Source organism: Lithobates pipiens, unplaced genomic scaffold (assembly GCF_037356315.1).
Source record: "Lithobates pipiens isolate NorthernLeopardFrog02 unplaced genomic scaffold, aLitPip1_a1.2 Scaffold_18, whole genome shotgun sequence".
NCBI classification, from domain to species: domain Eukaryota; kingdom Metazoa; phylum Chordata; class Amphibia; order Anura; family Ranidae; genus Lithobates; species Lithobates pipiens.
Window position 1 is genome coordinate 645,170,622 of NW_027507758.1, and position 24,858 is coordinate 645,195,479.

Consider the following 24,858-nt stretch of genomic DNA (forward strand, 5'->3'; position numbering starts at 1 on the left):
CTCAGGATAAGAGGAATACGATGGTCCATCTACACTGTGTGGTGCCGGATGGACATTTGAGGTAGTCGGGTTTTCTCCTGGACTATACTGTGTGATGTCCTCATCTTCTACTTTACAGTCTGGAGACAAAGTGAGACAATCCTCTGAGGTTTTCCTCATCTCCCGTCCATCTACTAAAATAGAAATACAAAGATTATTACTAGACATGAGCTGATTGGTTCCTGCTGTGCTCCAATCAGATCATCAGATATAAAATGTCCAGCTGGTAGGAAATGGGTGTAACAAAATGGAATACATATTATGTGTATATATAGCAGTGGGGAAAGGGGAGAGAGCAGAAGTCAGGACTATGTAATGTACAACATATTGTATAAGATACAACAGATAGGACTATATAGTATCAGAATGATGTAATGTACAACATAGAGTATATAGTGCAGGGGTCAGGAGTATGTAATGTAGAATATAAAGTATACAGTGTAAGGGTCAGGACTCATAATATTGGTATTCAGTAATCAGTGGAAGATGAAATGATTACATGAGACAAGTTGCAGAGGTCCCACACCGCTGCCTCCCATCTCCTGAGACTGCACTCAGTGACTTGGGTCTGAGACTATACAGACATATCCCTCCACCCGGCACAGCCAGCAGACAACACAACAAGTAATCCTGGGGGGATTGTTCTGTCAGAGATCTTGTCATACCCGGGTATGGAGCAGAAGACCCAAATCACATACCCCAGGTGCCTAGATCTAGTAACATCTATGGGGAAAATGAACATTTTGCTGCCAGCTGATCCCCAGAATCTCCATAAATCCAGTCTAGATACATAAATTGTGTCGGCAGCACAGAGAAGGAAGATTATCGGAGAGAAATCCAGGAATACAGGACGGGGAACACAGCTCAGGAAAGTGACCAGGGGATTACAGGCTGATATCACCCAGCCCCCGCCCTACTCTGGACCAATCAGTGAGCAGTATGGGTGGAGGAATGGATTTAGTGTTAATGACCCACCTGTGCTGATCTCTGTAGGAGTGTCCTCCTCTATAAATGTCCCCGTTATTCCATCCTCCTCCATAGACTGTTGATCATCCCTCATATACCTCTCTTCTTCTTCTGATTTCACCTCAAATTCTATATCCATTGGATCTCCACTCTAAACCAAGAAAATGAGAGAGAATATCATCTGTAAGATAGAAGATTTATTATTGTGACATCACATAGAAAATCCACACATTGTCTCTAGGAGTCCATGTTCTAGATGCTCCATCCCACCAACCTTGTAACAGTGAGGGATGGTGTGATCTTCCTGTGTGGAATCCCGGGAATACAGAGGACGGGGACATCTCTCTGGTGGGTTCCTGGTATTTGGTGGCTCCATCATATCCTTGTGTCCTTCTGAAAACTTCTCCATCACTCCATACTCTTCATCCTCCTCTTTATACTCTTCTTTAACATCAATATTATCATCCCCGAGGTTTCCACTCTGAATATATAATAAAACATTCATTGTAACAATCATGCTGTGTATAAGACCCCTTTCACACTGGGGTGGTTGTCAGGCATTTAGCTCTAGAAATAGCCTCTGCTAAGTGCGTGAAAACCGCCTCCCATTCACTGCAGTGTGACCTTTCAAAATCAGGTGGTGCGTTTGCGGGACGTTGCCAAAAGTCCTGTAAGCAACATCTTTGGGGCGGGTTGGGAGAGATGTATTTAGCACTCCCAAAACGCCTTTCCCATTGCAATGAATGGGCAGTGCTTTTAAAACTTTTTTTGGGGTTAAAAGTGCCCTGCTGGTGGCCGAAAACCGGTGCAGAAGCATCACTTAAACAGCTCTACAGCGCCGCTAAAACAAAGGAGCACTTTGAGTGTGAAAGCAATCTTAATCAAAACTATCAGTGATTGTTCCTCATCTACCTGATGATGGTGGGGGATGGTGTGATCTTCCTGTGTGGAATCCCGGGAATACAGAGGACGGGGACATCTCTCTGGTGGGTTCCCATTACTGGATCCATCTGTAGGAAACACACACACTGACTGAATACATTGTTTCTATGTGTTTATCAGATGATGGGGGATCTAGGTGGAGCCTCCGTACTGCTCTCTCCTTTACAATAAAGTCTCCTCTTACCCGGTGATGTGAGGGGCGGCTGATTGTCCATCATGACGTCCTTGTAGAGATCCTTGTGTCCTTCTAAATACTCCCACTCCTCCATGGAGAAATAGACAGTGACATCCTGACACCTTATAGCAGGGGTGCCCAACCTTTTAAAGAGCGAGGGCCACTTAAGCGACTTAGTAACCAATCGCGGGCCACAATGAGTGGAGTGGGCGGATGATAGGTTCATGTCCACCCTGCATATGTAGAGCCGACACGGACATGCCTCACTCTAATCTATGGGCCTTCCGATCTGCTATGATGGAATTGGAGGGATCCCCCCCACCTTCTGCTTTTTTTTAGTGGACCAGATTGGAGGTAGGTGGATGTATACATCTGTGGCTCAATAGAGGTGAATGGAGGGTCCGATTGGGGACCGATCATGCCAAATGGGCCTAATGCTGCTTTCACACTGACATGCTGTGGTTTACCTGTACTACAAGTGCAGTACACCTGTGGCTTTCCTGCGGGTTAGCTGCACTTTGCCTTAGACTTCTATTATATCCTGCAGGTGTGATGCACTTTCTGAAAGCTCCCCACACCTGCAGGTAATAACAGAAGTCTATGGCTCAGTGCAGGTAACCCGCATGTGTTCTGAGCTGCACCTGTGGATCAGTTTGAAAGCAGCCCAGTAAGCACTGCAGAAGAGATATGCCCATATATACTCTATAATAAACTTACCTTTAATAACAGCCTTCCATTCAGGTATCGCTGGCTGAGTGCATTTGGTATCACTCTGCCTGTACCAGGAGGCGGCGCTATACAGGAAGCATCGATTTAGGCAGCTCTGTAGCCACTTGCTTTCTCTACTGCTAGCTTCATTAACAACACTGATGCTCTGGGGTGGCGGCTCGGCAACCCAAAATATGGGCTTGCCAACCCGCCATCAGAAAGCAGGAGGTCGAGGGCCACATCAGAGGGCTCCTCGGGCCACATGTGGCCCCCGGGCCACTGGTTGGGCACCCCTGCCTTATAGGAACCTGACACACACAATAATACAGTCACCATCCAGACACATCCCTTGTCTGTTACTGGATAATGTCCCAGAATTCCCAGAATCCTCCTCACCTCTCCTGTCAGCAGCTCCATCATCTTCTTGGTGACTTCTAGAATCTTCTCCATGTTGTGTCTCTCAGGTTTTAGGGAGTCACATGGAGGCACTGTGATGGTCATATGATCACCGGACTTCACAAGAGGAAATCTCTGTATTGAGGAACCAATAGGAACATCATGTTAGAATCCCAGAATCCTCCTCACCTCTCCGGTCAGGTCTGTGTTTTATTAATAGAGATAAGAGTGATGTCATGTGACCTCCCAGAATCCTCCTCACCTCTCCGGTCAGGTCTGTGTTTTAGTAATAGAGATAAGAGTGATGTCATGTGACCTCCCAGAATCCTCCTCACCTCTCCCGTCAGGTCTGTGTTTTAGTAATAGAGATAAGAGTGATGTCATGTGACCTCCCAGAATCCTCCTCACCTCTCCGGTCAGGTCTGTGTTTTATTAATAGAGATAAGAGTGATGTCATGTGACCTCCCAGAATCCTCCTCACCTCTCCGGTCAGGTCTGTGTTTTATTAATAGAGATAAGAGTGATGTCATGTGACCTCCCAGAATCCTCCTCACCTCACCGGTCAGGTCTGTGTTTTATTAATAGAGATAAGAGTGATGTCATGTGACCTCCCAGAATCCTCCTCACCTCTCCGGTCAGGTCTGTTTTATTAATAGAGATAAGAGTGATGTCATGTGACCTCCCAGAATCCTCCTCACCTCTCCGGTCAGCAGGTAGATGATCTCCAGGGTGAAGTTTAGTATCTTCTCAGTCATGTGACTCCGGTCCTCCTCCATCCTCATTGGTGCCGTCATTTGATCTATACAGGTCTCCTTGTAGACGGATAACTTTGAGAAATTAAAGTAAGAATTATTTGGATGGTGTTGGTCACACAATAATATTATTATTATTCAAGATTTATATAGCTCCAACAGTTTACGCAGCGCTTTACAATGTATAGGGGGATAACACAATTACAGTACAATACAAAAGGTACAGGAGGGCCCGGCTCGTAGAGCTTACATTCTAAAGGGAGGGGTTAATGGTACAAAAGGTAATAACTGCAGAGAATGATTTGATGGGGGCGGCTCGGGGACAGTTAGGTGGATGTGGAATCGGCTTCCCTGAATAAATGAATTTTCAGGGAACTTCTAAAGGTGGACAGGGTAGGGGCCGATTGGACAGACTGCGGCAGGGACTTCCAGAGGATGGGAGAGGCTCTGGAGAAGTCCTGAAGGTGAGCATGGGAGGAGGTAACAAGGGAGCTAGAGAGCAGAAGGTCCTGGGAGGAGCGGAGGGGACGATTTGGGCGATATCTGCAGATGAGGTCGGTGATGTAGATGGGGGGAGGGGGGATGTTCAGAATGGCTTTGTATGTTGCGGTTAGCATTTTGAATTTTATACGGTGGGGGAGGGGAAGCCAGTGAAGGGATTGGCAGAGAGGGGAAGCAGTCACAGAACGATTAGTGAGGTGTATTAGTCTAGCAGCAGCATTCATAATAGACTGAAGGGGGGAGGAGCCTGTGTAAGGGTCGGCCAATAAGGAGAGAGTTGCCGTAGTCAAGGAGGGAAATAATCAAGGAGAGAACGAGTTGCTTTGTGGTGTCATTAGTCAGGAAGGTGGAATTCTGGAGATGTTGCGGAGGTGAAGGTGGCAGGATTTAGCCAGTGATTGGATGTGGGGAGAAGGAGAGGTCAGAGTCCAGGATTACACCCAGGACCCCGGCATGTGTGGAGGGACCAATGGTTGTGTTGGTGATATTAATGGTAAAATCACGGGGGGGGGGGGGGGACGGGACGTGAAGGAGAAAATATAAGAAGTTCAGTTTTAGAAAGATTGTGTTTGAGAAAGTGGTGTGACATCCATACCGATATGTCATTCAAGAGGAGTCCCCCTTAAAAAAAAGAATTAAAAGTCAGCAAATACAAATACTGCAGCTGCTGACTTTTAATAATCGGACACTTACCTGTTCCAGGGTCCAGCAATGCGGGGGAACGAAGCCCCGCTTGTCCCCCCTCTGCTCGGCGGCGCCGGCATTGCAACTGTGGGCACCCGGCTGTGGCTTCACAGCCGGACACCCACTGCACATGTGCGAGCGGCACCGCACGCCGTGATTCACCATCACAGTCATCTGGGACCAGTCACATGGCCAAGGGAGTGGAGTTTGCTGAGGAGGAGCAGGTGGTCAACTGTGTCCAAGGCAGCAGAGAGGTCTAAGAGTATGAGTATGGAGTAATGGCCATTGGTTTTAGCAGTTAGTAGGTCATTGGTGAGTATTAGTAGGGCAGTTCCAGTAGAATGTTGTGGGCGGACTGTAAGGGGTCAAGAAGGTTGTGGTCCATGAGGTAGCGACTCATTCGGTCATGGACAAGGCGTTCGATGAGCTTGGAGGCAAACGGGAGCAGGGAGATGGGTCTTAAGTTATTCAAACAGGTGGGGTCTGTTGAGGGTTTTTTGAGTATGGGGGTAACCAGTGCATGTTTGAGCGGGGAAGGAAAGGTGCCGGAGGAGAGGGAGAGGTTGAAGATGTGGGTTAGGGAGTTGAGGATAGAGTGGGAAGGTGGTCGCAGTAATTGTGAGGAGATAATAATAATAATAATAATAATAATAATAATAATAATAAGATGTGGCTGTGAGGGGGTAATATGAGGGTTTCTATACATACAAGAACTACTCCCCCCCCCCCATGGGAACACATTTAGTTTGGACTGTTTAGCATCTGATTTTTTATTTTTTTGGCCTCCTGGGACCCTCTTGTTCTGCCAGATCAGAAATTCTCTTTTCTCTGTTGGGTTTGTTTGGTTCCTGAACTGGTTTTGATCAGTTTTAGATCTGCAGACAAGGAATGATAAATACGATCCTTCCTTTGACTTGTTTGCTCTGAGGCAGTGCTGGGAGGACAATGTCGGGTCATCATGATGTCCAGGAAGGGGAACTTGCTGACTTTTGGTCGGAGTTGTCGGCTAATCAGGATAATTACCAGAACTCCGGCTGCAAGGCTCCAATCTCCGGCAGCCTGCAGACTGATCGGAGTGATGTCACTCTCTGCAGTAAGAGAAGGGATGGGATTGGATAGCAGGAGGATTCTGATGGTGGAGTACAGAACTGTGGGGGAGGAGTCTGTTCTGTACTCTCCAATAGCAATTCAGTGTGGGTAGGAGGAGGACAACAAGGGGAGGGGTTTGTTCTCTTAGTCTTGGTGTATTTTGTGTTGTGGAACATTCTTCTTGACCAGTGATATGGTGAGGTGAAGCTTCCTTCACTTACTGAAGAGAAATGTCAGAGAGACGACTCAGTGCAAAGTGTCACATGAGGAAATCCTGGGAAATAATTCCCGACTAATAGGTATAAATAAATCGATCAGCCAATGATTTGATAAATGATTAATAAATTATAAATTGTATACAGAGACAACGGCGGTTACAGAATGGAGGATAATAATGGAAGGAATATGACATGGCATATAACGGTCTCTTTTCATCATCAAGTCCTGTGTGACTGAACTATTGTCTTATTTCCACTTAGAACTTTACTATTGTCCGGCTCCGACCTCTGATCATTGATTTTGGTTCAGTGGAATCGCTCCCATTAATCACTACAGCCTTATTGATCAATCAGCTGCTGATTTGGATTACGTTCAGTCTAAAGGATACACAGCTTGTTATCATCATCTACAGCTTCTTGGACTTTGTATATCTGCAGACGGCTCCCAGTTTTCATCTCCCCCTTTTCTCCAATCCCCTGGACTCATTTTGTCCTTTTACTCTACAATTTCTACCACGGACTGTTATATGCAATGTCACATTGCTTACATTATTAACCTCAATTCAATATGGGCACAGCGCCCCCCAACATCAGCCAACTCCTCTCCCCACTCCTCCCCCAGAGACAAGCTCCAAGTTCTCCATACTGGGTGGACTCTGTGCCCTGTGCCGGCTCTGAGGGACCCGTCACTGATGCCAGCTGCAGCGCCCAGAGCCTGGTGAATGCCTGTAAGAGGTGTGGAGCCCCTAAGAGGTGTGAGGGGGCAGGATCTGCTCTCTGCACATCTCAAAATCCTCTCCTAGCTCTGCCAGCTGCTCTCTGGAGTTTTTGCCCTCCCCAACACCTATGTGGCCCTTCTAGGGCTGCCCCTATTATTGCCCCTTCATCTGCCCCACCCATTCCTATCCATCCTCCTCATCTCATCTCTCTGCCACCCCTGCCCATAACCCCCTCTGACTGGCACCCCAGTACAGACCCCTCCCCCATTCATGCACCTCATCTCAGCTTTTGTCATCACTTGGGAATCTCAGTGGCTGAAATGTGCCATGTTTGGGGTCACCGAGAACAAAGAGCCTCACTGGGCGCTGCTGGAAGTGATCAGCGGAGGTGAGCCCGGTGTGTGTAAATAGAAAATAAGATCTTATTACCTCCTCTGCTGTTACTTCCTGTAATGTCTTCTCTTCACTGCCACATGGAAAGTCTTGTCTATTCCAGATTACTTCCTGTCTGTAACTGACATCACTTCCTGTCTGTATTCCCTAGAAACTTCCTGTCTAAATATGAGTGAGATCACCACCTTGTGGAGTTCAGCAGAACTGCAGCCGCAAGAAATGTCTCATAGCAATCACTCCTGTCAAATATCTTACAGAGCTACCACAGAAGTTCAAATATAACATAAAAATAGTAAGAAGAAATAGATACCGTTCTTATGTAACCAATTGTTTAACAAAGATATTTTTATTACATGTAGAAAAGTATTAAAGACACAGAACACAAGGTCATAACAAATGTATAGCTAATCAACTCATAATGAAGATGTTGAACATAAATTGCAAGCATTTCATGTTTATATAGGAAAGGTGGTGGAGATCTCTGAAAGTAAGAACAATTCCTTGAATGCTTATATAAATATAATAATTAATCCTGGAGTGAAGAAAGCTGTAAAGCAATAAATAATATATAAACTGGGTCATCCACTTCATCCATAAAGACTTTGTGATTCCAGATCTTCTAGATCACATAGGAGGAGGACTCATCGAGGATTTCATACATTTGTTTGGAAGGATAGAAGAATCCTCAGAAGGGATCATGTAGGATGACAGGAAAGTCTCCTGACTGGTGGGATCATCCAAACATAATGATTACATCCATGAACTGGAGCGAGATCATTGGGGTGATAAAGACAATCTGTAAACATTGTGTAGATGTTATCCAAGAACTCAGCACACTCCAGGTGTGGGGAAAGTCTACAGGTGGATTTATCCTGTCATTTATCATAGGTAGAAATGTCCACACATGGACTACCTCAGGGGCCACGGAGACTACATATATAACGTGTACAGTGTCCTCAGGACTCCAGTAGATTTAGACTGTAATTAACTGCTTCCTGTCAGGCCTATAACAGAATGACGGCCAAGTGGGAGATCTCCTGTCCTGGGTAGACATCATATGATTATAGCCTTGCCATTGATTCCAGATGATGAAGGACAGTCCTGGGATTTAGTCCTCTGTCCCATCATGTCCTCATCTCACAGGTTCCAGGACAGGAGAGTGCGGAGTGTCAGTGAGGGGATGACTTCTGGAACACTCTCCTGGGCCCCATCACCAGGCACTGCAATTATAACCGCCTGTGGGGAGCAGTGATCTCCTTTCTGACAGTGATAGTAAAACTCCGACATCAGCAGAGAGGCAGCGGGAGTGTGTGATCAGGTAAGTACCCCCACTGACCACCAATGCTGGGCCGGGGTTACACTTTATTCTCACCGACACCAACAATGGGGCTCATTTTATCTCACTGACGCCAATGTTAGATGTCGAGGAAATCATGCCCACTGTGACTTGCTAACTGAAGTGAGAGTCTTGATTGGTGGAGGAGAAAGGAGGGTTTGGTTTATTTGGGAAGATAAAACCAGCTATGATACATTTCTCATAGCCCGCAATACTGCTGACCACCACTGGAGGGAGACTATCCCACATTTATCTGGCTGGACACACACAGGCAGATCTTTCATACAATCCGATACAATCTAAGGCAGTGATTCTCAACCAGGGTTCCTCCAAAGGTTGCTAGGGGTTCCTTCAGCATTGGACAATTTCTGCCTCTCAGATAAGTTCCCACTGACACCATTGATCTTTTTAGCTATCTGTAAGGAGGTAATTCTTCCCAATGACCACAGGTGTAAGGACACTAACCATCACACTAATGTATCATGAGTTGTAGACTTCTAATTTTTAGCAGGGGTTCCCTGAGACCGGAGAACTATTTCAAGCGTTCCTCTGTGTTGAAAAGGTTGAGAAAGGCTGATCTAAGGAGTGTGCAGCAGACAAGTGATCCCCACACACTTCAGAGGATCCCCCAAGCGATCCTTCAATCTAGAATCCTGGTGTGATGACTTCTTCCCCCACCCCCCGCACACATGATTTAGGGCAGATTGGATGAAGTGTGTGATGTGAGTGGTGTGCCGGGCAGTGAGACATACACATACAGATCCCTGTCTGTCAGATACAATCACTTCCACACACTGACAATAATCTGCATTAGGGAGGAGCTCCGTGTCTGCACAGAAGATTGGATGAACACTGGCTCCTCCCACATTCTTCTGATCCAGTGTTTACCGTATTTGGTGCAGACGAATGTGATGGCTTCTGGCTGTCACTGGTTTCTAGGGAAGCAATGGCTGCCTGCAACAGATGTGTCCTTAGCAACCACCAGCTTCACCCCGCCCATTCCCTTACATGGCCACATAGGCAAATGGGTGAGGCATAGATCATGACATCATTGTCAGAATATGACCATATTTGGGTAATGATGTCACCACTATCCCCACCCCTTCCTTTATATAGCTGATGACAGCTCAGGACACCCAGTCAGCGAGTGTTACCGTCGGAGATTGCCCCTGTGTGGCGGGTCATTGGGGGGTATTGGGGAGTCAGCAGGGGGTTGGCATCGGAACTGATGATGGATTTAGAAAGAGAGACTTTTTGGGGGGACTTTTTTTTATAAAACACATTGAGTGTATTTATTGTTTTTTTTTGTGAATGAGTAGGGGTGCTATGTACTATGTACTCCAAACTCATTCGGGTAGGGGGCCCAGTATCTCTGAGACCCCTAATATTTTAATAGGGGTTCCAGATTCTGATAAGCCCCCCTGCCCACAGACCTCCACAATCACCTGGTCAGGGTTGTGAGGATGAGGCCCCGTTCCTTATCAACATGGGGACAAGGTGTGTTGCCTGGGGGGTCCCCCCTGGGAAGGCACCCCCATGATGAGGGCACATGGCCTGGTATGGTTCATGCTTGTCCCTCCCCCTTTCCTGGTCAGCTGCATGTTAGGATTAAAGGTCTGGTATGGAATTTCTGGGGGGCACACACTTTTTCTGTGTGAGGTCCCCCTTTAATATCCATCTTAGACTCAGAGGGTCTGGTCTGTATTTGGGGGTCTCTATACATTTTCTCATTGTTGCTGTAGGACGGGCTGCATAAAAAGTAACATTTATAAAAATAAAAACTAAAATATATTTTAATATATATTTTTTATTTTTTTTATTTATTTTTCTATTTTTAATATTTATATTTAAATTTCCAGAAAATATTTCATTGCCGGCTTCTTTTTTAAACAGCACACTCCAAAGGTCCCCCAAATACATAGAAGAACCTCGGGGGGGGGGTCTGTGTGCTGTTTTGGTAATTATAGGTGTATGAGTATGATCTCAGGTATTAGTATGAAGACATATCTGATGAAGGAAACTGGAAAAGGAAAGGGCTCTACTTATAGGAAATTCATGGGATGAAGGTGACAATCACTCATCCAGTCATTACATATTCTGGCCATTAGGGATGGGCGAACGGTTCGGCCCGAGCATGAGTGCGGGCCGAACATTTGCTTGTTTGGCTGTTATTTTTTTCTATTTTCTGGTCCGTCGGGCAGCGCGATTGACGGTGGATTACATTATTATTTTATCTTTTTTAACTAGTAACCGACCGCCCGCCGCAGTTGTACTGCGGAAAGTTGGCTCCCCTGCACGAATTGCCGTCATTGTACTTCAGGCGCATACACACCCATTCATGAGTGGAGGAGCCAACCAGCAGGCCCCGTGTGATCAGGAACAGTGATCTCTCCCTCCTCCTCCTCCAGTAAGTCCCATCCCCATACAGTTAGCAACACCTCCTAGGGAACAAACTTAACCCCTTGGTCGCCCCCTAGTGTTAACCCCTTCCCTGACAGTGACATTTATACAGTAATCAGTGACTATTTTTAGCCCTGATTGCTGTATAAATGTCAATGGTCCCAATAAAGTGTCAAAAGTGTCCGATCTGTTTGCCGCAATGTCGCAGTCCCACTAAAAATCACAGATCAGCACCATTACTAGTAAAAAAAATAATAATAAAAATGACATAAATCTATCCCCTATTTTGTAGACGCTATAACTTTTGCACAAACCAATCAATATACGCTTATTGGTATTTTTTTTAACAAAAATATGTAGCAGAATATATATTGGCCTAAACTGATGAAGAAATTCGATTTTTTGACATTTATTTTTTGATATTTATTATAGCAGAAAGTTAAAAAAATATATATTTTTTTCAAAATTGTGGTTAATAAAGGATTTTTCAAAAACTGTCTCTTGCGACTATCGCTTTTGACACTTTTTTGGTGAATGGGTAGGAATACGATGTACCGGATACTCATTCACATGGTGGTGGCCGGGATCTTGGGGCCCCCCTTGTTAAAGGGGGCTTCCAGATTCTGATAAGCCCCTCACCTACAGACCCCAGAAACCACAACCCAGGGTTGTGGGGACAAGGCACCCTCCCCATGTTGAGGGTATGTGGCCTGGTATGGTTCAGGAGGGGGGATCCGCTTGCTTGTCCCCCCTATCCTGAACTGCCAGGCTGCTTGTTTGGATAAGGGACTGGTATGGATTTTGGGGGTAACCTATGCCTTTTTTTTTTGCCATAAAAATCCATATCAGACTCAAGGTCCTGATATGGACTGGGGGGACCCCACGCCATTTTTTTCATTATTTTTCATCTGTATTGCTGGGAGTCGGCAATAAATTACAGCTGTGGGTTTAAATGACATTTTTTCCTTTAGAAATGTCATTATTGCTGCGGCATGTTCTATACATCATAGAGATGTGCTACTTTACAGGCAGATTTTATGAAGATGTATTTAATATGTATTATCACAGTGTCTCCCAGTGTTAGTTCTCCCGCAGCCCACTCTAAAGAGCTGACTGGGCCAGACTGACGCTGGTTGAGATCCGTCTGGTACTGAAAAGCTTCCAGAGGTTGGAGAGAGGTGTTTGCATAGTGGGGATATGTCCGCCAGCGAAAGGGCCCCTGTGTGATGTACACAACGATCGTCTGGGGGGGTGTTCACTCTGCAAAGACATTATTGGTTAGGGGATGTACGCTCGCGTGTCTCTGTGTGGCTGATCAACACATGGTGGGACCGTAGTGCACACCTACAGATAATCTCCCATCCATAGGAATGGTAGCATAATCCGGGTGTGCATTGTTCTCTGAACAACGCAGAATAAGGATTCACGCCAATGGTAAAAATGGGAGCTTTTGAATTGTTATGGTCGGTGACATGGTTCATAATTTCAAGCCATGCAGCTTCCTGTTTACTGGAGAGCATGGCTTCCAGGTACAGGGGGCTGGAAATCATACACACTGCCCCCGCCCCCAGACACGCCCATAAGACTCCCCTAGTCATTGTTCATTGGCTGCTGTATAACCCCTCCTGCTTGAAGGAATGGCTGTGCTTGATTGGTCGATTGTGAAACCATAAAGCTCTATTGTTATAGAAATAAAGGTTACTCCCAGGATCAGGCAGTTGGTCGAGCGGAGGATGTAAGCAGGGTGGTCATGTCTGTTTACTGGGGGATATGTGGGAAACAGAGTGATACTAAGATACATTATACCAAAAGGCTGAGAAGGGCGCTTATTAACGCAGGTGAGAGGGATTATGTGTAGCGTATAGAAAAATCTCCACAACAACCCCCAGGCACGATATTTAACCCTTTCATGACTAAGCCTATTTCTGACATTTGGTGTTTACAAGTTAAAATCCATATTTTTTGCTAGAAAATTACTTAGAACTCCCAAATATTATATATATATATTTTTTTAGCAGAGAAACTAGAGAATAAAATGGCGATTGCTGCAATATTTTATGTCACACGGTATTGTGCAGCAATTTAACCACTTCCCGACCAGCGCACGATGATGTACGTCAACAGAATGGCACGGGCAGGCATATTGGCGTACATGTACGTCCAATATTCAATGCCGCCCTGCCATCGGGAGCGCGCCGCCGGCGGCTCGCTCCCACGCTGGTCGGGACCCCCGTGAGTCCGGTCGCCGCGGGCATCCCCGCGATCGTCTCATGGGACGGCTGAATGGAGGAAATGCCGTGTAAACAGCATTTCTCCATTCTGCCTAGCAACTAGTGACGCTGATTTCTGCTCCATGTGATTGGAGCAAAGATCAGTGTTCACTAAATGAAAGCCCAACCCTGTCACAGTTAGTAACACACCCCTAGGAACACTTAACCCCTACACTGCCACCCACTGGTTAACCCCTTCACTGCCAGTGTCATTTACACAGGAATCAGTGCATTTATATAGCAGTGATTACTGTATAAATGACAATGGTCCCAAAAATGTGTCAAAAATGTCCGATGTGTCCGCCACAATGTCGCAGTCACAATAAAAATCGCTGATCGCCGCCATTACTAGTAAAAAAAAAATAATAAAAAATTATTAATAAAAATGCTATAAAACTATCCCTATTTTGTAAACGCTATAACTTTTGCGCAAACCAATTAATAATCACTTATTGTGATTTTTTTTTACCAAAAATATGTAGAAGAATACGTATCGGCCTAAACTCAGGGAAAAAAAAATGTTTTTTATATATTTTTGGGGGATATTTATTATAACAAAAAGTAAAAAATAATGCGTTTTTTTCAAAATTGTCGCTCTATTTTTGTTTATAGCGCAAAAAATAAAAACCGCAGGGGTGATCAAATACCATCAAAAGAAAGCTCTATTTGTGGGGAAAAAAGGACGTCAATTTTGTTTGGGAGCCACGTCGCACGACCACGCAATTGTCAGTTAAAGCGACGAAGTGCCGAATCGCAAAAAGTGGTCTGGTCTTTGACCAGCAAAATGGTCCGGTCTGAAAGTGGTTAAACACAATTTTTGAGGAAAAAGACACTTTATGAATAAAATAAATAAATGAAACAGTAAAGTTAGTCCAATTTTCATTGTATAATGTGAAAGGTGATGGTACACTGAGTAAATAGATACCAAACATGTCACTCTTTAAAATTGCATGCGCTCATGGAAATGGCGACAAACTACAGTACCTAAAAATCTCCATAGATGGCACTTTGAAAAAAATGAACGGTTACCAGGTTAGAGTTACAGAGGAGGTCTAGTGCTAGAATTATCGCTCTCGTTCTGACAATCGAGGTGATACCTCACATGTGTGATTTGAACACTGTTTACATATGCGGGCGCGACTTCCGTATGCGTTTCTTTGCTGCGCGAGCTCGCGAGGACGGGGGCGCTTATATTCTTATTTATTTTATTGATTTTTTATTATTTTACATTGTGTTGTTTAAAAAAAATGTGATGACTTTTATTGCTGTCACAAAGAATGTAAACATCCTTTGGGACAGTGATGGGTGGTGACAGGTCCTCTTTATGGGGGGATCAGGGGGTCTAAAAGACCTCCAATCCCTCCTTTGCATTTCAAAGTATTCGGATCACTGAAAACGGCAATTCTGAATACTGTATATTTTTTTTTTTTTTTTTAAACCGGCGCCATTGGAAGCCAAGTAAACATCACTTCTGTGTTTACAGAGAGAAGACTGGAATGATGCCGTTTCCGGCTTTCGTCCAGTTTGTCTCTAGGAGCCGGAAGTGGCGGATCGAAGATCGGGACTCCCGGTGGGACTGGAGGCCCGGGAAGAGTGTCAGAAGGCGGAGAGAGGGAGGGTGGCCCCTCCCACTCCTCCGTAATAACAACCGAGCGGCATTTAGCCACATCAGTTGTTATGGAACAATTTTAAAAAATTTAAAAATAAAAAAATGTAACACTGCGCTATCCAAAATACAAAAAAGCCGCTAACACACTCAAATGGATATTTTCTAGGTGAAAAAATGTGCAATATGAAGGGGGCGTGGCCTGGCTGAGCTTGATGGCGGTCGCTTGAGCTCTTAGCTCCGACATCCTGGGACGAAAGCTATTGTCTACCGCAGGTCTTCCCGCCGATGTTTCACATCTAACGATGGGTACAGCCTCCCGCATGTCCTCCGCATCTAGATCTCGCTCCCCGAGAGAAAATTCTGCCGGACAACCGCCTCAAATCATCCCAGAGATGTTCAGGGCACAACGAGGAAACATGGCGCCTTCCCGCCACAGCACACCTCAGGCCGCGGACTCTCTCCCCCCCTCACAGGGGTCGATCGTCTTGTCTGACAACCTTATAGTTGGGACCGCAGCAGCTCAGAGACCAATTGATCATCCCCCGCAGGCAGCTTCCTCGCCGCAATCGATCAGCATGAACGATCTCCGTTCCATCGCCTCTGATATTAAGGACACACTATCGGCGGCCATAGCTGAACTCAGGGTTGACATCAGAGGCCTTTCAGATCGTATGCATACAGTGGAGCAGATTGCAGATCAACATGAAATATCGCTCCGCAAGACAACTAGGAAGCTGGATTCCCATACTCTTCAAATGCGAGATATTCAACGACATTTAGAAGATTTGGACAACAGGGGAAGGCGTCACAACCTAAGGGTTAGAGGCCTCCCCGAATCGGTTGAAGCTGACCAAATCACCTCAGCAGTCTCCTCCATCTTTAATGATATTATGGGAAGACAGCCTCAATCTAACATTGAATTTGAACGTATCCACCGCGCTTTAAGGCCGAAGGGAAGAGACAATGATCCTCCAAGGGATATAGTTTGTTGCCTGGTCAACTACCACCTCAAAGAGGACATTTTAAAAGCTGCCAGAACAAGGCAAGTCATAACTTTTGGCTCTACCCCTATCCAGATTTTTCAAGACCTCTCTGGTATAACTTTGCAGCACCGCAGGGATTTGCGCCCCCTGCTCGACATTCTGAAGACGCGCGGCATACCATACAAATGGAAGTTTCCTTTCTGCCTCGCTGCCTCTGATTCCGGCCGTACTGCACACCTTAAAGTACCAGAAGATTTACCGAACTTTTGCTCGATTCTGAATATCCCCATGGTTGAGCTCCCTAATTGGTACGCCTCCTTCCGTCCGATGATACCTAGAGTGCCCAGACAACACGCGGATCCGATGGATACTCACGACACCTCCTTCCGAAGACGAAGATCCCCCTCGGGGCCACGAGGTCGGCGTCCGCCTGATATTACCTGCGGAGATCACAGTCCCTCATCCTCTCCGCGCGCCCGCCGGGTACGAAGAGAATACTGAGTGAGTTGTCATCCTTTACTCATCGCCTTATCTTTCTGGTCAGACTTTTACACCTGGTTGTGCTATCAGTTACCTTCCTGCCAGAATGACCTGTCTTCTCTACTTGTCACAACCCGCAGTGAGTTACTAGTTGCCATCCGTTCCTGTTACATCGGTTTTTGTTACTCGATTTTTTCCCTGTTCTGCTCTTCGTTTCGGTATGTTGGCGGTACACGAAAACTTTTAGTCCTGCAGTACACCTACTCCAGATCGGATACAGACTTGGTCCTCCCGTGTCCTTTTAGTTACTGCTCTGGTATTGACTGTCCGCTCTGTACTACTTCCTCGCAGTGCCCTCGGATTTGTATTGCTTTCAGGACATGACTTTATACGATCACTCATGCACTACTAGAGGAACTTTTGGATCCAGCCTTACTTCGGGACGCCGTTCGTTACCGATTACAGACGAGTCTGTTCCCAGCCATCCCACTCTGGATGTTTACTTGATCTCCTTCTATACGCTTCTCCCTGTACTATCTGGCATGTGTACCCTAAGCAGACTGATCGAACTGTCTTCTTCGCGGAACTATTGATAGCTCTGTATCCTGGAATCCTTCGTCATTTCCCGAACACGCTTGTTTAAACCCCCCTCAGTGACAATGCCGGACTGCAGACGATTTCTACTCGCAAGAATCCACACTGTGCACTCGTTACATCAGACTGGTCTTCCCTTCTTTTATTTTCACAGGCTCTCCAGTTGATAAGTATTGTTGTCCTGATTTATTGTTGTTATATTGCGGTACTATCATCATGTAGCTTATTCTCTACACTCTACCATTTGCTGCGATCGACTCCGGAAGACGACTATTTACTCATATGTCGCCTGCGGACTCGGACGTACGCACTGAACAGCTTAAGGTTTATAATTGTTGATTGTTCGGTCGTACCTGTGGACCCTGAGTTGGATTATTCACAACTTTATATATATATGTAATTGACTGTTCCCCTGGTGTGTACTGTGTTCTACCACGAACCACAGCTGCTTTGTTTACTCACACATCAGGACCCTCTGTTAACTGTTATCCCTTAGTTAGTCCTTTTAAATACTCACCAATCATACCGTAGACCTGCTCCCATCACGCACGTCTTATAGTCCTGGGATGTCGTGAGGCCGTCTAATCGACTTATTTTTCTTATTTTTGTGTGTGATCCGTAGTTGGGCTGAGACTTAGCCAACCCCACTGTAGGGTGTCGTCTGGGATTCCCTTCGTTTAGCGTCGGGACCCCCTGCCTCATCCTACCCTTCTTTGTTTTTCTCGTACCACCGAATAAGTGGTCTGATTCCCTCTGCCCTTCCACCCCACTCATTCCCTCTCCATACACGTCCTTCCTCCTCCCACAGCATTCAATTGGCCCCTTTTGCACTCAGATCCGTTCTAACTACTGTTCGGACTGCTCCCACCTTCCAGACTTCCCCCCCCCACCCTAACTCCCATTGCTTTGTTTTGATTTACTTGCTCCTCTCTGAACATGTCGGAAGCACGTTCTTCTCGAGACGATCGTGCTTCTCCACCTGATCTCACAGCCGGTACAAAATTCTACTCGATCAATATTAGAGGTTTAAACACTCCCGAAAAGAGATCAAAATTTCTTCTTACCTTACATAGAGCACGCGCACAAATAGCTCTGGTCCAAGAGACACATTTTAGGACTGATTCTATACCCAAACTACATGACACAAATTATCCGATAGTATATCATGCTACTACGGCGGAATCGAAATCTAAAGGAGTCTCTATCTTAGTCTCTAAACGTTGCCCTCTCACGGTCACGGATGTCCTGTCGGACCCGATGGGCCGATATCTCTTCCTCAAAGGATATCTGCACAATAGACCTGTTACTATAGCTAAAATTTATGCTCCAAATTCTAGACATGTTCCCTTCTTCCGAGAGGCACTCTCTCTACTCACCACTTTTCAACACGGGATGCTAGTCCTGGGGGGAGATTTCAATATCCCGCTTTCCCCAGACATCGACACGTCTAATGGTTCCTCTTGTATCACCTATAGAGCTTTACGGGCCATCAAAATGGAACTCCAATCTCTTACGCTACATGACACATGGCGTATGTTACACCCAAGTACTAAAGACTTCACGTTTTTCTCCCCACCTCATAATAAATATTCACGCATAGACCATTTTTTTCTTACACAAACTGATGTGCGCTGCTTGATGCAAGCCACCATAGAACCGGCATTTCTCTCAGACCACAATCCGATTACTATCACCCTTAACCTGACGACTACACCCCCACGTCCACGGCTGTGGAGACTCAATGACTCTCTACTCCTAGACCTTGATCACAAACAAGCCATCCTGGAATGCTTACAAAATTATTTTTCAGACAACTCCGGGGCTGATTCCTCTATGGAAACCATATGGGCTGCGCACGAATGTGTAGTGAGGGGATTGCTTATCTCATTAGCTGCTAAGCGGAAAAAACTTAGAGAAGCTCGTGTTACAGAGTTACACAGTCGCATTCGCACGTTGGAGCGGGCCCATAAACGTACCCTTGCATCTTCCAGTCTCACCGACCTTACCACAGCAAGGGAAGAGCTTTTGGAGGAATTGCAATTGTCAGTTAAACGTAAATTTGCTCTCACACACAAACTGTTTTACGAATTCGGAAACAAGGCTGGCAAATTTTTAGCTAAAGCTCTAAAGAATAAGAGAATGCTACATACTATACATAAGATTGTGACCCCTACTGGGACTTCTGTTGTAGCACCCGATGCCATAGCAAACCACTTTGTTAGCTACTTTCAATCTTTATATAATCTGCCACGGGCTTCCCATGCTGCTGACCCCACGTCTCGAGCGGACATGATTCATGACTTTCTGTCAAAATATGCCCCATCCCCCCTGAATACCATTGACGCCTCTTCCCTGGAGGCCCACATCTCGCTGCTGGAAATTAGGGAAACCATTAAGCACTTGAAATCCGGGAAGAGCCCGGGGCCAGACGGTTTAACGGCGGCATACTATAAATCTTTTCTTGATCTGCTGTCCCTACACTTAGCTAAGACCCTTAATGCCCTTCCTCAATCCACTAGGAACAATTCGGACCTCGTAGAAGCACATATTACTGTAATTCCCAAACCAGGAAAAGACCCTTCCTTAGTCACTAATTATCGCCCCATTTCTTTACTTAATGTAGATTTGAAAATATATGCCAAAATTTTAGCAAACCGATTGTCACCCCTACTCCCAGATTTGATTTCCAATGACCAAGTTGGCTTTGTCCCTGGTAGAGAAGCTAGGGACAATACCATTAAGGCAATAAATATCCACCACTGGCTCACCAGGCTTTTTTCTATCCCTAGATGCTGAGAAGGCGTTCGACAGGGTGGCCTGGGATTATATGATTTCCACTTTGCAGTATATTGGACTCCCTTCTAGATTAATACAAATGATACAGCTCCTATACTCAGCTCCATCTGCGAGGGTGAGAGTCAATGGCCACCTGTCGAACGCCTTCTCTATCACCAATGGCACACGTCAAGGTTGCCCACTTTCTCCGCTCATCTTTGTGCTTACCCTAGAGCCTCTCCTTAACATGCTTAGAGAAAACCAAAACATAACGGGGATATCGATTACTAATCATACGTACAAACTAGCCGCCTATGCGGATGATATTTTGCTCTTCCTTTCCAACCCGATCATATCGATACCCAACCTCCTACAAGATTTAGACTCTTATCATATCTCCAATTTGAAAATCAACTTTGACAAATCTAAAGCATTGCCGGTCACCCTGTCGGAACACCTTGTATCACAATGTAAAGATAACTTCCCCTTCCACTGGGAACGTAACACATTGACATACTTGGGAATTAAACTCCCGAATACGCTCTCCCAACTATATGACTGCAATTTTGGTCCAGCTCTCCTAAACATCCAAGAAGACCTCCTGAAATGGCACAGGACGTCTTTTTCGTGGTTTGGGAGGATTGCTATTTTAAACATGAATGTGCTCCCAAGGCTGTTGTATCTTTTACAAGCTATACCCATTGATCTCCCTAAAAGATTCTTTAACGCTTACAAACAGATGTGCAGAGCCTTTATATGGTCTCATAGATCCCCTCGTCTAAGTTGGGCAAAACTAATTCTTCCTAAAACGAGGGGAGGCCTAGGTTTGCCGGACATTCGCACTTACTACCACGCTAACCTTCTACAGAGAATACTAGATTGGCATTTGCACCTTGATTCCAAAGCATGGGTCCGCCTAGAACAAACAATGAGTCCGCTCCCACTGATTAATCTACCATGGATTCCCAAATCGTATATCCCCGAGTCCTGCAAGACGCACCCTTTGATTGGACCCTCGCTTAGGACAGTTCACCAAACCTCCAACACTCTTGGCTTGCACCTTCCTAATGGTCCAATGACACCTTTGTCTAACAACCCGGCCTTCCCACCAGGTGTTCTGTCCACCGACCACTCGACTCCACAGCCCCAACCTTCTTATAGAGCATTCCAATTTTTTAGGCGCAAGATGCTGCTCTCTTACCCGGAGATGACAGCTGCATTTCCAGACCTACATTTACCTTTTTTTAAATATTTACAAATTCGACACTTTTTCTATTCCGCCAAGCCTCTTTCGAGTTGGTGCAGCGATTTGACCCCTTTTGAGAATTTATGCAATAGTCAGGAACCCCAAACACATATTATCTCTCAGATTGTGGCCCTACTCACTACAGACAATGTGTCGCACGCCCCCACTAGACAATTGTGGGAGACTGAACTTTCCGCTACTTGGTCCAATAAAGACTGGGAATCTATTTACTACCACACACATAAGGGTTCCCTTAGTGTTTCCACACAGGAAAACAGATACAAACTGTGCTCGAGATGGTATCGCTCCCCCGATAAGGTACATAAGATATTCCCAGATGTATCCCCAGTGTGTTGGCGATGTGACTCAGCGGTAGGCTCCTTTCTCCACATATGGTGGGACTGCCCAGCCATACAAACATTTTGGAAAAAAGTTCACGACCAAATAACTCTAATTACGACTTATCAACTAGAATTCCCCCCCAGCCCAATACCTCTTACATCACACTCCTATTCCTTTCCGCAGCTATAAGCGCTCCCTCGCTCTACATTTGATTAACGCAGCTACTCAGTGCATTCCCAGATGGTGGAAGTCAAAATCAACCCCCACTTTGGAAGACTGGTACCGACAGATTAATAGGACTGAAGAAATGGAAAGACTCATTTTTCAATCGCATGACAAACATGATAAATATACCCAAATTTGGTCTTGCTGGATACACTTTCGATCAACCTCTACGGCATCCCCTTTTCATTCTGACCGGAGACATTCTACACCTCTATGACTCCTTTACCGCTGGCACTTTAAGCTCCCCCCCCCACCCCCTTTTTTAGTCTTTACCTCCCTAACCTGACCTCCCCTCTTATTTCTCCCTCATAACCCCTACATAAAAACTTTTTGCTCTTTCCTACCTTCATGTCCCTAATCCTTTGTAACACAAATTAAGCGGTTTATAACTCCATGCAGTGATGTTCAACAACCCTGTCATACCTCCGATAGGTCTCCTACAGTGTGTCTTTCCCATCCACAGCAAGTTCCCGTAAGGGGTGGATGGTTGAAAGATACACATAAAACTCCTAAGGGTAACCGGGTTCCTGAGATCTTCTTTGGTTCTTTAGTTATTTCGCCCAATGTTGTTACCCTTGACCTCCCTTTCCACATCCCACCTTGACCTGGCTTATATGACTCGGTTAATGTGGATATAAACATATGAACGCTTCTGATAATCATACTGTTTGCCTCCGATTATATTTCTTTACAAACCTGCTGTTCCTATCTGATGAATGATTTTCCCGACTATGATTGTACTTGATATATTGTTTGTATTAGTAATGCTTGATATTGTATTGTAATACTTCTTATACTTTAATAAAATGTTTGAAACAAAATAAAAAAATGTGCAATATATACAAACGTGTAGCACTAAAACAAAAGAAATTGCAAAGATCACATGTACTTTATATACTATGCCACGTGCTGAGCCACCAAAACTACCAACATGTTCCTTATAATAAGAACTTACAATCTAAGTGAACATTATACAAATAAAACCATCTAGTATTTGCAAATTATGTGTACATAAAACCTGCACATAAAGTTATGTGGCTATGTGCTCACAATACCCAAATGTTCAATAGTCCAAACACAGAAAAAGAAAGTAAAACAGTCCGTGAAGTCTTCTTGAATAAAGTGATCAAATCCCACATGTGTGATCAGATTCACATTCCACCTTCCTGTTATGGAACAATTCCCTCACTCAGGACAGGGAAGTGGTTTCTCCCCCTTGTGAGATCTCTGATGTCTGTAAAGATTGGATGTCTGTGAAAAACATTTCCCGCACTCAGGACAGGAATATGGCTTCTCTCCTGTGTGAGATCTCCGATGTGTGGAAAGATGGGACTTCACTGAAAAACATTTCCCGCACTCAGGACAGGAATACGGCTTCTCCCCTGTGTGAGATCTCTGATGTGTGGAAAGATGGGACTTCTCTGAAAAACATTTCCCGCACTCAGGACAGGAATACGGCTTCTCCCCCGTGTGAGATCTCTGATGTGTGTAAAGAGTGGACATCTGTGTAAAACATTTCCCGCACTCAGGACAGGAATATGGCTTCTCCCCTGTGTGAGATCTCTGATGTGTGGAAAGATGGGACTTCAATGAAAAACATTTCCCGCACTCAGGACAGGAATACGGCTTCTCCCCTGTGTGAGATCTCTGATGTATGGAAAGATTGAACCTATCTGAAAAACATTTCCCGCACTCAGGACAGGAATACGGCTTCTCCCCCGTGTGAGATCTCTGATGTGTGTAAAGAGTGGACATCTGTGTAAAACATTTCCCGCACTCAGGACAGGAATACGGCTTCTCCCCCGTGTGAGATCTCTGATGTCTGTAAATATGGGACTTATCTGAAAAACATTTCCCACACTCAGGACAGGAATACAGCTTCTCCCCTGTGTGATATCTCTGATGTGTGGAAAGACTGGACTTCACTGAAAAACATTTCCCACACTCAGGACAGGAATATGGCTTTTCTCCAATCACATCATCCGATATAAAATATCCAGCTGGTAGGAAATGGGTGTAACAAAAGAGAATACATATTATGTATACATAGCAGTGGGGGGAGGGGAGAGAGCAGAAGTCAGGATTATGTAATGTACAATATATTGTATAAGATACAACAGATAGGACTATATAGTATCAGAATGATGTAATGTACAACATAGAGAATATAGTGCAGGGGTCAGGAGTATGTAATGTAGAATATAAAGTATACAGTGTAAGGGTCAGGACTCATAATATTAGTATTCAGTAATCAGTGGAAGATGAAATGATTACATGAGACAAGTTGCAGAGGTCCCACACCGCTGCCTCCTATCTCCTGAGACTGCACTCAGTGACTTGGGTCTGAGACTATACAGACATATCCCTCCACCCGGCACAGCCAGCAGACAACACAACAAGTAATCCTGGGTAGTGATGGACGAACTTCCGACGGGACGTTTCGCGAACGCGGACTGCGAACGTGGCCGATAGTTCGCGAACTGGAACGTTCGCGGCGGGCCCCATTGACTTCAATGGGAGGCGAACTTTGCAAACATACAGGTCAAATTTGCAGCCACAAAATAATTATTAGCTGTGCAAACATAGTCCCACCACATGGCCAATGACATAACACATGTATGAGGTGAATCTGGGATCAACAACTACAAGCATTCTTTTTTTATATGGGAAATTGTTCTGACAATTTAGGACTGTGGAGCACATGAAGGCAATGGAGGAGAGGGAAGGTCAGGGACCAGGGTAGGCAAAGAAGAGGGTGCAGGAGCGTGACATACAACAATGACACCTGCACCGTGATAGAGGGCACTGACATCAGCAGCATGACATACAGCAATGACACCTGCACCGTGATAGAGTCATCTGACAGCAGCATCGTGATAGAGAGCACTGACATCAGCAGCGTGACATAAAGCACTCACACCAGCACCGTGATGTACAGCACTGACAGCAGCACCGTGATAGAGAGTACTGACATCAGCACCGTGGTATACAGCACTGGCACCTGCACCGTAAGCAG

General features: G+C 45.4%; 3 protein-coding genes across 3 annotated transcripts in view; all 3 read right to left on the bottom strand.

Moving 5' to 3' along the window:
- LOC143989930 (uncharacterized) overlaps positions 1-24,858 on the bottom strand; it is a 127,425-nt gene that overhangs the window by 73,745 nt on the left and 28,822 nt on the right. Inside the window, exon 7 of the mRNA XM_077490201.1 lies at positions 23,215-23,842. Within this exon, the coding sequence (XP_077346327.1) occupies positions 23,215-23,842 (628 nt within the window). The remainder of the gene's footprint in view (positions 1-23,214; positions 23,843-24,858) is intronic.
- Positions 271-2,728, bottom strand: LOC143989884 (uncharacterized). The gene is made up of 3 exons (XM_077490165.1): positions 2,132-2,728; positions 1,280-2,015; positions 271-1,156 (listed from the first exon to the last, which is right to left on the bottom strand). Exons 2-3 carry the CDS (start codon positions 1,520-1,522, stop codon positions 953-955), a joined length of 447 nt encoding a protein of 148 aa, XP_077346291.1. The 5' UTR covers positions 1,523-2,015; positions 2,132-2,728; the 3' UTR covers positions 271-952.
- On the bottom strand, positions 1,836-7,726 carry LOC143990011 (uncharacterized). Its single transcript, XM_077490250.1, has 4 exons — positions 7,619-7,726; positions 3,925-4,053; positions 3,139-3,361; positions 1,836-1,846 (listed from the first exon to the last, which is right to left on the bottom strand). Exons 2-4 carry the CDS (start codon positions 4,018-4,020, stop codon positions 1,836-1,838), a joined length of 330 nt encoding a protein of 109 aa, XP_077346376.1. The 5' UTR covers positions 4,021-4,053; positions 7,619-7,726.

Bases quoted from the DNA above. Each gene is read 5' to 3' on its own strand.
- LOC143989884 (XM_077490165.1), bottom strand. From the start codon at position 1,522: ATGATTGTTACAATGAATGTTTTATTATATATTCAGAGTGGAAACCTC. The intron at 1,157-1,279 runs GTTGGTGGGATG...TTCTTGGTTTAG, and splicing joins CCATCCCTCACTGTTACAAG to AGTGGAGATCCAATGGATAT.
- LOC143990011 (XM_077490250.1), bottom strand. From the start codon at position 4,020: ATGACGGCACCAATGAGGATGGAGGAGGACCGGAGTCACATGACTGAG. The intron at 3,362-3,924 runs GTGAGGAGGATT...TCCTCAATACAG, and splicing joins TCTACCTGCTGACCGGAGAG to AGATTTCCTCTTGTGAAGTC.